General features: G+C 49.3%; 1 protein-coding gene across 3 annotated transcripts in view; it reads left to right on the top strand.

The window, feature by feature from the left end:
- TRAPPC10 (trafficking protein particle complex subunit 10) overlaps nucleotides 1–14,550 on the top strand; it is a 159,363-nt gene that overhangs the window by 55,921 nt on the left and 88,892 nt on the right. For all 3 annotated transcript variants that reach the window (XR_011026590.1, XR_011026591.1, XM_068271035.1), the window contains exons 5-9: nucleotides 5,962–6,157; nucleotides 11,860–11,971; nucleotides 13,329–13,576; nucleotides 14,065–14,211; nucleotides 14,292–14,406. Coding sequence is in view for 1 of the 3 variants with exons in the window: in XM_068271035.1 (XP_068127136.1) it covers nucleotides 5,962–6,157; nucleotides 11,860–11,971; nucleotides 13,329–13,576; nucleotides 14,065–14,211; nucleotides 14,292–14,406 (818 nt within the window). In the remaining 2 variants the exon portion in view is untranslated. The remainder of the gene's footprint in view (nucleotides 1–5,961; nucleotides 6,158–11,859; nucleotides 11,972–13,328; nucleotides 13,577–14,064; nucleotides 14,212–14,291; nucleotides 14,407–14,550) is intronic.

The following is a 14,550-nucleotide window of genomic DNA, read 5'->3' as shown; positions in this document are numbered from 1 at the left end:
TCAGGTGCATGGTGCTTGTGGACCCTCTGAATGAGATGTTCTCCATGTTGTTCCTCAGTTGCACGGTGCTTGTGGACCCGCTGAATGAGATGTTCTCTATGTTGTGTTCCTCAGGTGCATGGTGCTTGTGGAGCCTCTGAATGAGATATTCTCTATGTTGTGTTCCTCAGGTGCATGGTGCTTGTGGACCCTCTGAATGAGATGTTCTCTATGTTGTGTTCCTCAGGTGCATGGTGCTTGTGGACCCTCTGAATGAGATGTTCTCTATGTTGTGTTCCTCAGGTGCATGGTGCTTGTGGACCCTCTTAATGAAATGTTCTCCATGTTGTTCCTCAGGTGCATGGTGCTTGTGGACCCTCTGAATGAAATGTTCGCTATGTTGTTCCTCAGGTGCATAGTGCTTGTGGGCCCTCTGAATGAAATGTGCTCCATGTTGTGTTCCTCAGGTGCATGGTGCTTGTGGACCCTCTGAATGAAATGTTCTCCATGTTGTTCCTCAGGTGCATGGTGCTTGTGGACCCTCTGAATGAAATGTTCTCCATGTTGTTCCTCAGGTGCATGGTGCTTGTGGATCCTCTGAATGAGATGTTCTCTATGTTGTTCCTCAGGTGCATGGTGCTTGTGGGCCCTCTGAATGAAATGTTCTCTATGTTGTGTTCCTCGGGTGCATGGTGCTTGTGGGCCCTCTGAATGAAATGTTCTCTATGTTGTGTTCCTCAGGTGCATGGTGCTTTTGGGCCCTCTGAATGAAATGTTCTCCATGTTGTGTTCCTCAGGTGCATGGTGCTTGTGGATCCTCTGAATGAAATGTTCTCCATGTTGTGTTCCTCAGGTGCATGGTGCTTGTGGATCATCTGAATGAAATGTTCTCCATGTTGTGTTCCTCAGGTGCATGGTGCTTGTGGACCCTCTGAATGAAATGTTCTCCATGTTGTTCCTCAGGTGCATGGTGCTTGTGGACCCTCTGAATGAAATGTTCTCCATGTTGTGTTCCTCAGGTGCATGGTGCTTGTGGATCCTCTGAATGAAATGTTCTCCATGTTGTGTTCCTCAGGTGCATGGTGCTTGTGGACCCTCTGAATGAGATGTTTTCCATGTTGTTCCTCAGGTGCATGGTGCTTGTGGATCCTCTGAATGAAATGTTCTCCATGTTGTGTTCCTCAGGTGCATGGTGCTTGTGGGCCCTCTGAATGAAATGTTCTCCATGTTGTTCCTCAGGTGCATGGTGCTTGTGGATCCTCTGAATGAAATGTTCTCCATGTTGTGTTCCTCAGGTGCATGGTGCTTGTGGACCCTCTGAATGAAATGTTCTCCATGTTGTTCCTCAGGTGCATGGTGCTTGTGGAGCCCTCTGAATGAAATGTTCTCTATGTTGTGTTCCTCGGGTGCATGGTGCTTGTGGACCCTCTGAATGAGATGTTTTCCATGTTGTTCCTCAGGTGCATGGTGCTTGTGGATCCTCTGAATGAAATGTTCTCCATGTTGTGTTCCTCAGGTGCATGGTGCTTGTGGGCCCTCTGAATGAAATGTTCTCCATGTTGTTCCTCAGGTGCATGGTGCTTGTGGATCCTCTGAATGAAATGTTCTCCATGTTGTGTTCCTCAGGTGCATGGTGCTTGTGGACCCTCTGAATGAAATGTTCTCCATGTTGTTCCTCAGGTGCATGGTGCTTGTGGAGCCCTCTGAATGAAATGTTCTCTATGTTGTGTTCCTCGGGTGCATGGTGCTTGTGGACCCTCTGAATGAGATGTTCTCCATGTTGTTCCTCAGGTGCATGGTGCTTGTGGGCCCTCTGAATGAAATGTTCTCTATGTTGTGTTCCTCAGGTGCATGGTGCTTGTGGACCCTCTGAATGAGATGTTCTCCATGTTGTTCCTCAGTTGCACGGTGCTTGTGGACCCGCTGAATGAGATGTTCTCTATGTTGTGTTCCTCAGGTGCATGGTGCTTGTGGAGCCTCTGAATGAGATATTCTCTATGTTGTGTTCCTCAGGTGCATGGTGCTTGTGGACCCTCTGAATGAGATGTTCTCTATGTTGTGTTCCTCAGGTGCATGGTGCTTGTGGACCCTCTGAATGAGATGTTCTCTATGTTGTGTTCCTCAGGTGCATGGTGCTTGTGGACCCTCTTAATGAAATGTTCTCCATGTTGTTCCTCAGGTGCATGGTGCTTGTGGACCCTCTGAATGAAATGTTCGCTATGTTGTTCCTCAGGTGCATAGTGCTTGTGGGCCCTCTGAATGAAATGTGCTCCATGTTGTGTTCCTCAGGTGCATGGTGCTTGTGGACCCTCTGAATGAAATGTTCTCCATGTTGTTCCTCAGGTGCATGGTGCTTGTGAACCTTCTGAATGAAAAGTTCTCTATGTTGTTCCTCAGGTTCATGGTGCTTGTGGGCCCTCTGAATGAAATGTGCTCCATGTTGTGTTGCTCAGGTGTATGGTGCTTGTGGACCCTCTGAATGAAATGTTCTCCATGCTGTTCCTCAGGTGCATGGTGCTTGTGGACCCTCTGAATGAAATGTTCTCTATGTTGTGTTCCTCAGGTGCATGGTGCTTGTGGACCCTCTGAATGAAATGTTCTCTATGTTGTGTTCCTCAGGTGCATGGTGCTTGTGGACCCTCTGAATGAAATGTTTATATGTTGTGTTCCTCAGGTGCACGGTGCTTGTGGACCCTCTGAATGAAATGTTCTCTATGTTGTGTTCCTCAGGTGCATGGTGCTTTTGGGCCCTCTGAATGAAATGTTCTCCATGTTGTGTTCCTCAGGTGCATGGTGCTTGTGGATCCTCTGAATGAAATGTTCTCTATGTTGTGTTCCTCAGATGCATGGTGCTTGTGGACCCTCTGACTGAAATGTTCTCTATGTTGTGTTCCTGAGGTGCATGGTGCTTGTGGACCCTCTGAATGAGATGTTCTCTATGTTGTGTTCCTCAGGTGCATGGTGCTTGTGGGCCCTCTGAATTAAATGTTCTCCATGTTGTGTTCCTCAGGTGCATGGTGCTTGTGGGCCCTCTGAATGAAATGTTCTCTATGTTGTGTTCCTCAGGTGCATGGTGCTTGTGGACCCTCTGAATGAGATGTTCTCTATGTTGTGTTCCTCAGGTGCATGGTGCTTGTGGACCCTCTGAATTAGATGTTCTCTATGTTGTGTTCCTCAGGTGCATGGTGCTTGTGGACCCTCTGAATGAAATGTTCTCCATGTTGTTCCTCAGGTGCATGGTGCTTGTGGACCCTCTGAATGAAATGTTCTCTATGTTGTGTTCCTCAGGTGCATGGTGCTTGTGGATCCTCTGAATGAAATGTTCTCTATGTTGTGTTCCTCAGGTGCATGGTGCTTGTGGATCCTCTGAATGAGATGTTCTCTATGTTGTGTTCCTCAGGTGCATGGTGCTTGTGGACCCTCTGAATGAAATGTTCTCCATGTTGTTCCTCAGGTGCATGGTGCTTGTGGACCCTCTGAATGAGATGTTCTCCATGTTGTGTTCCTCGGGTGCATGGTGCTTGTGGACCCTCTGAATGAAATGTTCTCCATGTTGTTCCTCAGGTGCATGGTGCTTGTGGACCCTCTGAATGAGATGTTCTCCATGTTGTTCCTCAGGTGCATGGTGCTTGTGGACCCTCTGAATGAGATGTTCTCCATGTTGTTCCTCAGGTGCATGGTGCTTGTGGAGCCTCTGAATGAGATGTTCTCTATGTTGTGTTCCTCAGGTGTATGGTGCTTGTGGACCCTCTGAATGAGATGTTCTCCATGTTGTGTTCCTCGGGTGCATGGTGCTTGTGGATCCTCTGAATGAAATGTTCTCCAAGTTGTGTTCCTGAGGTGCATGGTGCTTGTGGGCCCTCTGAATGAAATGTTCTCCATGTTGTTCCTCGGGTGCATGGTGCTTGTGGACCCTCTGAATGAGATGTTCTCCATGTTGTTCCTCAGGTGCACGGTGCTTGTTGACCCTCTGAATGAAATGTTCTCCATGTTGTGTTCCTCAGGTGCATGGTGCTTGTGGACCCTCTGAATGAGATGTTCTCTATGTTGTGTTCCTCAGGTGCATGGTGCTTGTGGACCCTCTGAATGAAATGTTCTCCATGTTGTTCCTCAGGTGCATGGTGCTTGTGGACCCTCTGAATGAGATGTTCTCTATGTTGTGTTCCTCAGGTGCATGGTGCTTGTGGACCCTCTGAATGAGATGTTCTCTATGTTGTGTTCCTCAGGTGCATGGTGCTTGTGGACCCTCTGAATGAGATGTTCTCCATGTTGTTCCTCAGGTTCATGGTGCTTGTGGACCCTCTGAATGAAATGTTCTCCATGTTGTTCCTCAGGTGCATGGTGCTTGTGGACCCTCTGAATGAAATGTTCTCCATGTTGTTCCTCAGGTGCATGGTGCTTGTGGACCCTCTGAATGAGATGTTCTCCATGTTGTGTTCCTCAGGTGCATGGTGCTTGTGGAGCCTCTGAATGAGATGTTCTCTATGTTGTGTTCCTCAGGTGTATGGTGCTTGTGGACCCTCTGAATGAGATGTTCTCCATGTTGTGTTCCTCGGGTGCATGGTGCTTGTGGATCCTCTGAATGAAATGTTCTCCAAGTTGTGTTCCTCAGGTGCATGGTGCTTGTGGGCCCTCTGAATGAAATGTTCTCCATGTTGTTCCTCGGGTGCATGGTGCTTGTGGACCCTCTGAATGAGATGTTCTCCATGTTGTTCCTCAGGTGCACGGTGCTTGTGGACCCTCTGAATGAGATGTTCTCTATGTTGTGTTCCTCAGGTGCATGGTGCTTGTGGAGCCTCTGAATGAGATGTTCTCTATGTTGTGTTCCTCAGGTGTATGGTGCTTGTGGACCCTCTGAATGAGATGTTCTCCATGTTGTGTTCCTCGGGTGCATGGTGCTTGTGGACCCTCTGAATGAAATGTTCTCCATGTTGTTCCTCAGGTGCATGGTGCTTGTGGACCCTCTGAATGAGATGTTCTCCATGTTGTGTTCCTCAGGTGCATGGTGCTTGTGGAGCCTCTGAATGAGATGTTCTCTATGTTGTGTTCCTCAGGTGTATGGTGCTTGTGGACCCTCTGAATGAGATGTTCTCCATGTTGTGTTCCTCGGGTGCATGGTGCTTGTGGATCCTCTGAATGAAATGTTCTCCATGTTGTTCCTCGGGTGCATGGTGCTTGTGGGCCCTCTGAATGAAATGTTCTCCATGTTGTTCCTCGGGTGCATGGTGCTTGTGGGCCCTCTGAATGAGATGTTCTCTATGTTGTGTTCCTCAGGTGCATGGTGCTTGTGGGCCCTCTGAATGAAATGTTCTCCATGTTGTTCCTCGGGTGCATGGTGCTTGTGGGCCCTCTGAATGAAATGTTCTCCATGTTGTTCCTCGGGTGCATGGTGCTTGTGGACCCTCTGAATGAAATGTTCTCCATGTTGTTCCTCAGGTGCATGGTGCTTTTGACCCTCTGAATGAGATGTTCTCCATGTTGTTCCTCAGGTGCATGGTGCTTGTGGACCCTCTGAATGAAATGTTCTCTATGTTGTGTTCCTCAGGTGCATGGTGCTTGTGGACCCTCTGAATGAAATGTTCTCCATGTTGTTCCTCAGGTGCATGGTGTTTGTGGACTCTCTGAATGAAATGTTCTCCATGTTGTGTTCCTCAGGTGCATGGTGTTTGTGGACCCTCTGAATGAGATTTTCTCTATGTTGTGTTCCTCAGGTGCATGGTGCTTGTGGGCCCTCTGAATGAGATGTTCTCTATGTTGTGTTCCTCAGGTGCATGGTGCTTGTGGGCCCTCTGAATGAAATGTTCTCCATGTTGTTCCTCGGGTGCATGGTGCTTGTGGGCCCTCTGAATGAAATGTTCTCCATGTTGTTCCTCGGGTGCATGGTGCTTGTGGACCCTCTGAATGAAATGTTCTCCATGTTGTTCCTCAGGTGCATGGTGCTTTTGACCCTCTGAATGAAATGTTCTCCATGTTGTTCCTCAGGTGCATGGTGCTTGTGGATCCTCTGAAAGACACATCACGTTCTCAGGAATCCTGGTCTCTCTTTCTGTCCAAACTGCGAACCTTGCTTCTCACTTCATTCACCCGAAACTTGGGGCATTTTGAGGATGAAATGAGGACCCTGCGAGAGAAGAGGACTGAGCCGGGCTGGAGCTTCTGCGACTACTTCATGGTGCAGGTACAGAGAAAGCCTTGCTTCAGCCTGCCTGTAGTGTCACTCTCCCTTCTCTCACTCCTTCTATTACCCCTTTGAAGCCAGGTGGTTGCTGCATGGTTCCATTGTCTTGGCTCCGCCTCCTACTACGATCTATTTTCAGGCTCTGCCTCCTCCAGAACTCCCAGGAGCGTGTACAGATCTTGGAATGTTTGTTCAGTGTCCCCGGTGTGTACAGATCTTGGAATGGTGGTTCAGTGTCCCCGGTGTGTACAGATCTTGGAATGTTGGTTCAGTGTCCCCGGTGTGTACAGATCTTGGAATGTTGGTTCCGTGTCCCCGGTGTGTACAGATCTTGGAATGTTGGTTCAGTGTCCCCGGTGTGTACAGATCTTGGAATGTTGGTTCAGTGTCCCCGGTGTGTGCAGATCTTGGAATGTTGGTTCAGTGTCCCCGGTGTGTACAGATCTTGGAATGTTGGTTCAGTGTCCCCGGTGTGTACAGATCTTGGAATGTTGGTTCAGTGTCCCCTGTGTGTGCAGATCTTGGAATGTTGGTTCAGTGTCCCCGGTGTGTACAGATCTTGGAATGTTGGTTCAGTGTCCCCGGTGTGTACAGATCTTGGAATGTTGGTTCAGTGTCCCCGGTGTGTTCAGATCTTGGAATGTTGGTTCAGTGTCCCCGGTGTGTACAGATCTTGGAATGTTGGTTCAGTGTCCCCGGTGTGTACAGATCTTGGAATGTTGGTTCCGTGTCCCCGGTGTGTACAGATCTTGGAATGTTGGTTCAGTGTCCCCGGTGTGTACAGATCTTGGAATGTTGGTTCAGTGTCCCCGGTGTGTACAGATCTTGGAATGTTGGTTCAGTGTCCCCGGTGTGTACAGATCTCGGAATGTTGGTTCAGTGTCCCCGGTGTGTACAGATCTCGGAATGTTGGTTCAGTGTCCCCGGTGTGTACAGATCTTGGAATGTTGGTTCAGTGTCCCCGGTGTGTACAGATCTTGGAATGTTGGTTCAGTGTCCCCGGTGTGTACAGATCTTGGAATGTTGGTTCAGTGTCCCCGGTGTGTACAGATCTTGGAATGTTGGTTCAGTGTCCCTCATGTGTTCAGATCTTGGAATGTTGGTCCAGTGTCCCCGGTGTGTACAGATCTTGGAATGTTGGTTCAGTGTCCCCGGTGTGTACAGATCTTGGAATGTTGGTTCAGTGTCCCCGGTGTGTGCAGATCTTGGAATGTTGGTTCAGTGTCCCCGGTGTGTACAGATCTTGGAATGTTGGTTCAGTGTCCCCGGTGTGTACAGATCTTGGAATGTTGGTTCAGTGTCCCCGGTGTGTACAGATCTTGGAATGTTGGTTCAGTGTCCCCGGTGTGTACAGATCTTGGAATGTTGGTTCAGTGTCCCCGGTGTGTACAGATCTTGGAATGTTGGTTCAGTGTCCCCGGTGTGTACAGATCTTGGAATGTTGGTTCAGTGTCCCCGGTGTGTACAGATCTTGGAATGTTGGTTCAGTGTCCCCGGTGTGTGCAGATCTTGGAATGTTGGTTCAGTGTCCCCGGTGTGTACAGATCTTGGAATGTTGGTTCAGTGTCCCCGGTGTGTACAGATCTTGGAATGTTGGTTCAGTGTCCCCGGTGTGTGCAGATCTTGGAATGTTGGTTCAGTGTCCCCGGTGTGTACAGATCTTGGAATGTTGGTTCAGTGTCCCCGGTGTGTACAGATCTTGGAATGTTGGTTCAGTGTCCCCGGTGTGTACAGATCTCGGAATGTTGGTTCAGTGTCCCCGGTGTGTACAGATCTTGGAATGTTGGTTCAGTGTCCCCGGTGTGTACAGATCTTGGAATGTTGGTTCAGTGTCCCCGGTGTGTACAGATCTTGGAATGTTGGTTCAGTGTCCCCGGTGTGTACAGATCTTGGAATGTTGGTTCAGTGTCCCCGGTGTGTACAGATCTTGGAATGTTGGTTCAGTGTCCCTCATGTGTTCAGATCTTGGAATGTTGGTCCAGTGTCCCCGGTGTGTACAGATCTTGGAATGTTGGTTCAGTGTCCCCGGTGTGTACAGATCTTGGAATGTTGGTTCAGTGTCCCCGGTGTGTGCAGATCTTGGAATGTTGGTTCAGTGTCCCCGGTGTGTACAGATCTTGGAATGTTAGTTCAGTGTCCCCGGTGTGTGCAGATCTTGGAATGTTGGTTCAGTGTCCCCGGTGTGTGCAGATCTTGGAATGTTGGTTCAGTGTCCCCGGTGTGTGCAGATCTTGGAATGTTGGTTCAGTGTCCCCGGTGTGTGCAGATCTTGGAATGTTGGTTCAGTGTCCCCGGTGTGTACAGATCTTGGAATGTTGGTTCAGTGTCCCCGGTGTGTACAGATCTTGGAATGTTGGTTCCGTGTCCCCGGTGTGTACAGATCTTGGAATGTTGGTTCAGTGTCCCCGGTGTGTACAGATCTTGGAATGTTGGTTCAGTGTCCCCGGTGTGTACAGATCTTGGAATGTTGGTTCCGTGTCTCCGGTGTGTACAGATCTTGGAATGTTGGTTCCGTGTCCCCGGTGTGTACAGATCTTGGAATGTTGGTTCAGTGTCCCCGGTGTGTACAGATCTTGGAATGTTGGTTCAGTGTCCCCGGTGTGTACAGATCTTGGAATGTTGGTTCAGTGTCCCCGGTGTGTACAGATCTCGGAATGTTGGTTCCGTGTCCCCGGTGTGTACAGATCTTGGAATGTTGGTTCAGTGTCCCCGGTGTGTACAGATCTTGGAATGTTTGTTCAGTGTCCCCGGTGTGTACAGATCTTGGAATGTTTGTTCATTGTCCCCGGTGTGTACAGATCTTGGAATGTTGGTTCAGTGTCTCCGGTGTGTACAGATCTTGGAATGTTGGTTCAGTGTCCCCGGTGTGTACAGATCTTGGAATGTTGGTTCAGTGTCCCCGGTGTGTACAGATCTTGGAATGTTGGTTCAGTGTCCCCGGTGTGTACAGATCTTGGAATGTTGGTTCAGTGTCCCCGGTGTGTACAGATCTTGGAATGTTGGTTCAGTGTCCCCGGTGTGTACAGATCTTGGAATGAACTTTCTGATTAAGTCTGTGGAACTTCACGTTGCACCCTTCCTCGTTTATCGATGCTTTCATCGGTAAGCTTTAAATAGACACTGAAGCGAAAAAAAAAATGATATAGTGAATTGGTTGTGTACTATGAATTATTACTAGAAGATTAGCAGCAAAGAAAATATTCTCATAATTTTATTTTCAGGTACAGTGGTGTGAAAAACTATTTGCCCCCTTCCTGATTTCTTATTCTTTTGCATGTTTGTCACACTTAAATGTTTCTTCTCATCAAAAACCGTTAACTATTAGTCAAAGATAACATAATTGAACACAAAATGCAGTTTTAAATGATGGTTTTTATTATTTAGTGAGAAAAAAAACTCCAAATCTACACGGCCCTGTGTGAAAAAGTGATTGCCCCCCTTGTTAAAAAATAACTTAAAGGTGGTTTATCACACCTGAGTTCAATTTCTGCAGTCACCCCCAGGCCTGATTACTGCCACACCTGTTTCAATCAAGAAATCACTTAAATAGGAGCTATCTGACACAGGGAAGTAGACCAAAAGCACCTCAAAAGCTAGACATCATGCCAAGATCCAAAGAAATTCAGGAACAAATGAGAACAAAAGTACTGTAATTGAGATCTATCAGTCTGGTAAAGGTTATAAAGCCATTTCTAAAGCTTTGGGACTCCAGCAAACCACAGTGAGAGCCATTATCCACAAATGGCAAAAACATGGAACAGTGATGAACCTTCCCAGGAGTGGCCGGCCGACCAAAATTACCCCAAGAGCGCAGAGAAAACTCATCCGAGAGGCCACAAAAGACCCCAGGACAACATCTAAAGAACTGCAGGCCTCACTTGCCTCAATTAAGGTCAGTGTTCACGACTCCACCATAAGAAAGAGACTGGGCAAAAACGGCCTGCATGGCAGATATCCAAGGCGCAAACCACTTTTAAGCAAAAAGAACATTAAGGCTCGTCTCAATTTTGCTAAAAACATCTCAATGATTGCCAAGACTTTGGGGAAAATACCTTGTGGACCAACGAGACAAAAGTTGAACTTTTTGGAAGGTGCGTGTCCCGTTACATCTGGCGTAGAAGTAACACAGCATTTCAGCAAAAGAACATCATACCAACAGTAAAATATGGTGGTGGTAGTGTGATGGTCTGGGGTTGTTTTGCTGCTTCAGGACCTGGAAGGCTTGCTGTGATAGATAGAACCATGAATTCTACTGTCTACCAATAAATCCTGAAGGTGAATGTCCGGCCATCTGTTCGTCAACTCAAGCTGAAGCAATCTTGGGTGCTGCAGCAGGACAATGACCCAAAACACACCAGCAAATCCACCTCTGAATGGCTGAAGAAAAACAAAATGAAGACTTTGGAGTGGCCTAGTCAAAGTCCTGACCTGAATCCTATTGAGATGTTGTGGCATGACCTTAAAAAGGCGGTTCATGCTAGAAAACCCTCAAATAAAGCTGAATTACAACAATTCTGCAAAGATGAGTGGGCCAAAATTCCTTCAGAGCGCTGTAAAAGACTTGTTGCAAGTTATCGCAAACGCTTGATTGCAGTTATTGCTGCTAAGGGTGGCCCAACCAGTTATTAGGTTCAGGGGGCAATTTCTTTTTCACACAGGGCCATGTAGGTTTGGAGTTTTTTTCTCACTAAATAATAAAAACCATCATTTAAAACTGCTGTGTTCAATTATGTTATCTTTGACTAATAGTTAACGTTTTTTGATGAGCAGAAACATTTAAGTGTGACAAACATGCAAAAGAATAAGAAATCAGGAAGGGGGCAAATAGTTTTTCACACCACTGTATATAGTGTTTTTTCTAACATTGCATCATTCTATAATATGTGCAGATTACACAACACTCAGCATTCAAAATGATTCTTTCAGAGCAGTCTGTGAAGTAATGACCTCTCCTCTAGCAGAGAAAAAGTAACCAGTTCACTTACAGTTGAGATAATAAAAGTCAGATAACAGCCCTCTCCACGACTAACTTAGTCGGAGAGCTTAATGGCTTGTTTGCATAGAGATAACAACTGGAGTTTCCTGTACTGGAAACAATCAAGGCCCATACACACGTCGGATTGCTGAAAACCAGTCTTATCACCCGAACGATAGTCTGTACACACGCCAGATTTGACGTGCGAACGACAAAACGTTCAAACGACGGGTCGTTCGCAAAAATCCGACGTGTGTATGGGCCTTTAGACTGATGTATCTGATCTTAATGTTTTATTTCTTAGCTGTACTACACATACAAATCATAATATCATCATTTTTTTTTCGCTTCAGTGTCTCTTTAAATCGTCTATTACTGCTATCCACATCCCATCGCTAAAGATCTTCAGTGTAAATATAGTGGAAACGTTGTTCATCGAAAGTTTCCAGCGATTCAGTCTTGCAGTGATGGTCTACCTAGGCTGAACCAGGCCTGAGGAAGGTCCACAGCACTCCCTTACGCTGTATGGGCTCCATCTGCTCTTCCTGTGCAGATGTGCTGGTGATTAGGCTGTATTGGATCCTCCTGTGCAGATGGGCTGTATGGGCTCCTCCTGGGCAGATGGGCTGGTGATTAAGCTGTATGAGCTCCTCCTCGGGGCTCAGCCTCTTTGCATATGAAGGATGGACGTTGAGTATGGTGTATGATGATGTATTATGTTTTACAGGAAGAGCTGGCCTTTGTGTTTGAGATGTTGCAGCAGTTTGAAGATGCCTTGGTTCAGTATGATGAGCTGGACGCTCTCTTCTCGCAGTATGTGCTGAATTTTGGAGCCGGCGGTGAGTAATGGTGCCATAACACACCTCCAGCAGTGGTATGGTGGGGGATGAGCTGGTATGGTGGGGGAGGGGCTGGTATGGTGAGGGAGGGGCTGGTATGGTGAGGGAGGGGCTGGTATGGTGGGGGAGGGGCTGGTATGGTGGGGGAGGGGCTGGTATGATGAGGGAGGGGCTGGTATGATGGAGGGGCTGGCATGTTGAGGGAGGGGCTGGTATGATGAGGGAGGGGCTGGTATGATGAGGGAAGGGCTGATATGGTGAGGGAGGGGCTGGTATGGTGGGGAGGGGCTGGTATGGCAGACGGGGTAATATGCTGGGGGAGGGGCTGGTATGGTGAGGGTCTGGTATGGTGGGGAGGGGCTGCTATGGTGAGGAAGGGGCTGGTTTTGTGGGGAGGGGCTGGTATGGCGGGCAGGGGCTGATATGGTGGGGGATGGGCTGGTATGGTGGGGGAGGGGCTGGTATGGTGAGGGAGGGGCTGGTATGGTGAGGGAGGGGCTGGTATGGTGGGGGAGGGGCTGGTATGGTAAGGGAGGGGCTGGTATGGTGAGGGAGGGGCTGGTATGATGAGGGAGGGGCTGGTATGATGGAGGGGCTGGCATGTTGAGGGAGGGGCTGGTATGATGAGGGAGGGGCTGGTATGATGAGGGAAGGGCTGGTATGGTGAGGGAGGGGCTGGTATGGTGGGGAGGGGCTGGTATGGCAGACGGGGTAATATGCTGGGGGATGGGCTGGTATGGTGAGGGTCTGGTATGGTGGGCAGGGGCTGCTATGGTGAGGAAGGGGCTGGTTTTGTGGGCAGGGGCTATTATGGCGGGCAGGGGCTGGTATGGTGAGGGAGGGGCTGGTATGATGAGGGAGGGGCTGGTATGATGAGGGAGGGGCTGGTATGATGGAGGGGCTGGCATGTTGAGGGAGGGGCTGGTATGATGAGGGAGGGGCTGGTATGATGAGGGAAGGGCTGGTATGGTGAGGGAGGGGCTGGTATGGTGGGGAGGGGCTGGTATGGCAGACGGGGTAATATGCTGGGGGAGGGGCTGGTATGGTGAGGGTCTGGTATGGTGGGCAGGGGCTGCTATGGTGAGGAAGGGGCTGGTATGGCGGGCAGAGGCTGATATGGTGGGGGATGGGCTGGTATGGTGCGGGAGGGGCTGGTATGGCAGGCAGGGGATAGTATGGTGGGGGAGGGGCTGGTATGGTAAGGGATGGGCTGGTATGGCTGGGATGGGCTGCTATGGTGAGGAAGGGGCTGGTTTTGTGGGCAGGGGCTATTATGGCGGGCAGGGGCTGGTATGGTGAGGGAGGGGCTGGTATGGGGTGGGACAAGCTATGACTTCCTGACTCCTCCTCCCCCCAGATGGAGCCAATTGGCTGAGTTCCTTCTGCCAGTCAGTGCAGAGCTGGGACGGCCTCTCTCTCCGGAAGCCCATAGACATGGAGAAGCGGGATCTGATTCAGAGACGACAGGCCAATCTTCTGGATCTGCGCAGCTACCTGTTCTCTCGCCAGTGCACCTTACTGCTCTTCCTGCAGCGACCCTGGGAGGTGGCCAACCGGGCCCTGGAGCTTCTCCACAACTGTGTGCAGGAGCTGCGGCTGCTGGAGGTAAGATAATGGGGGGGGGGGGGGGCTGCTGGAGGTGAGAAATGGGGGGGGCTGCTGGAGGTAGGATATGGGGGGGCGTGGCTGCTGGAGGTAAGATCGGGGGGGGGGGGGCTGCTGGAGGTGAGATATGGGGAGTTGTGGATGGATGATCTGATCATAACGCTCATCCTGAACCACGGAATGAGTGACAGCAATAGGGTAATCTCTACGCCCTTGACACAACCACATGTGAGCACATTCTAAAGATTACAGAGGCCACTGACAACCCCAAAAAGGTCCTTACCAGCACCCTGGGTCATAGCATTTTCTTCAGAGATAACAGGAAGCCTGTTTCTAACTTGCCCCGCCCCCAGGAGGTCACCAAGAGAGAGGCTGTCAGAGCAGCAGAGGTCGGAGATGACTGGGCCTCTCCCACTTGTGTGTCCGGAGAGCTGGGGGTCTGTGAGAAACACGGTATGTAGTCCACCTAATGACTGTCTGTCTTGCAGGTCTCTGTCCCCCCTGGAGCTCTGGACTGTTGGGTCTTCCTGAGTTGTCTGGAGGTTCTGCAGAGGATTGAGGGTTGCTGTGAGAGGGCACAGATTGAGGCTAACATCTCCCACACTGTAGGCCTCTGGAGTTATGCCATGGAGAAGGTCTGTCATGCTGTCGTGTGACTATAATATTCTTCCTAAGGGTGGGCGTTGTGGTTACTGACCCTATTGTTCTCCTGCAGCTGCAGTCTCTTGGATCACTTTGTGGTCTGGTCTCCGAGGGAGGTCCATGTTCAGAGGACCTGCAGAGGACGGTGGACTTGTTATCTGGACTCGGAGCAGAGAGGCCGGAGACCGGTGAGAATAACTCCATGCTTTCTTTTCTTTATCCTGATTACAGTGGAGATGGAAGAGCGTAGTAGAGTCAAACAGAAATAGTCACCTGACAAGAGTTCCCTCTACAGCCGGAAGCAAAAATAAATACAGTATTACATAGGGGAG

The sequence above is a fragment of the Hyperolius riggenbachi genome, chromosome 2, assembly GCF_040937935.1.
Source record: "Hyperolius riggenbachi isolate aHypRig1 chromosome 2, aHypRig1.pri, whole genome shotgun sequence".
NCBI lineage: Eukaryota > Metazoa > Chordata > Amphibia > Anura > Hyperoliidae > Hyperolius > Hyperolius riggenbachi.
Note: the sequence above shows the minus strand (reverse complement) of the source record. Positions and strands in the feature narration are given on the sequence as shown.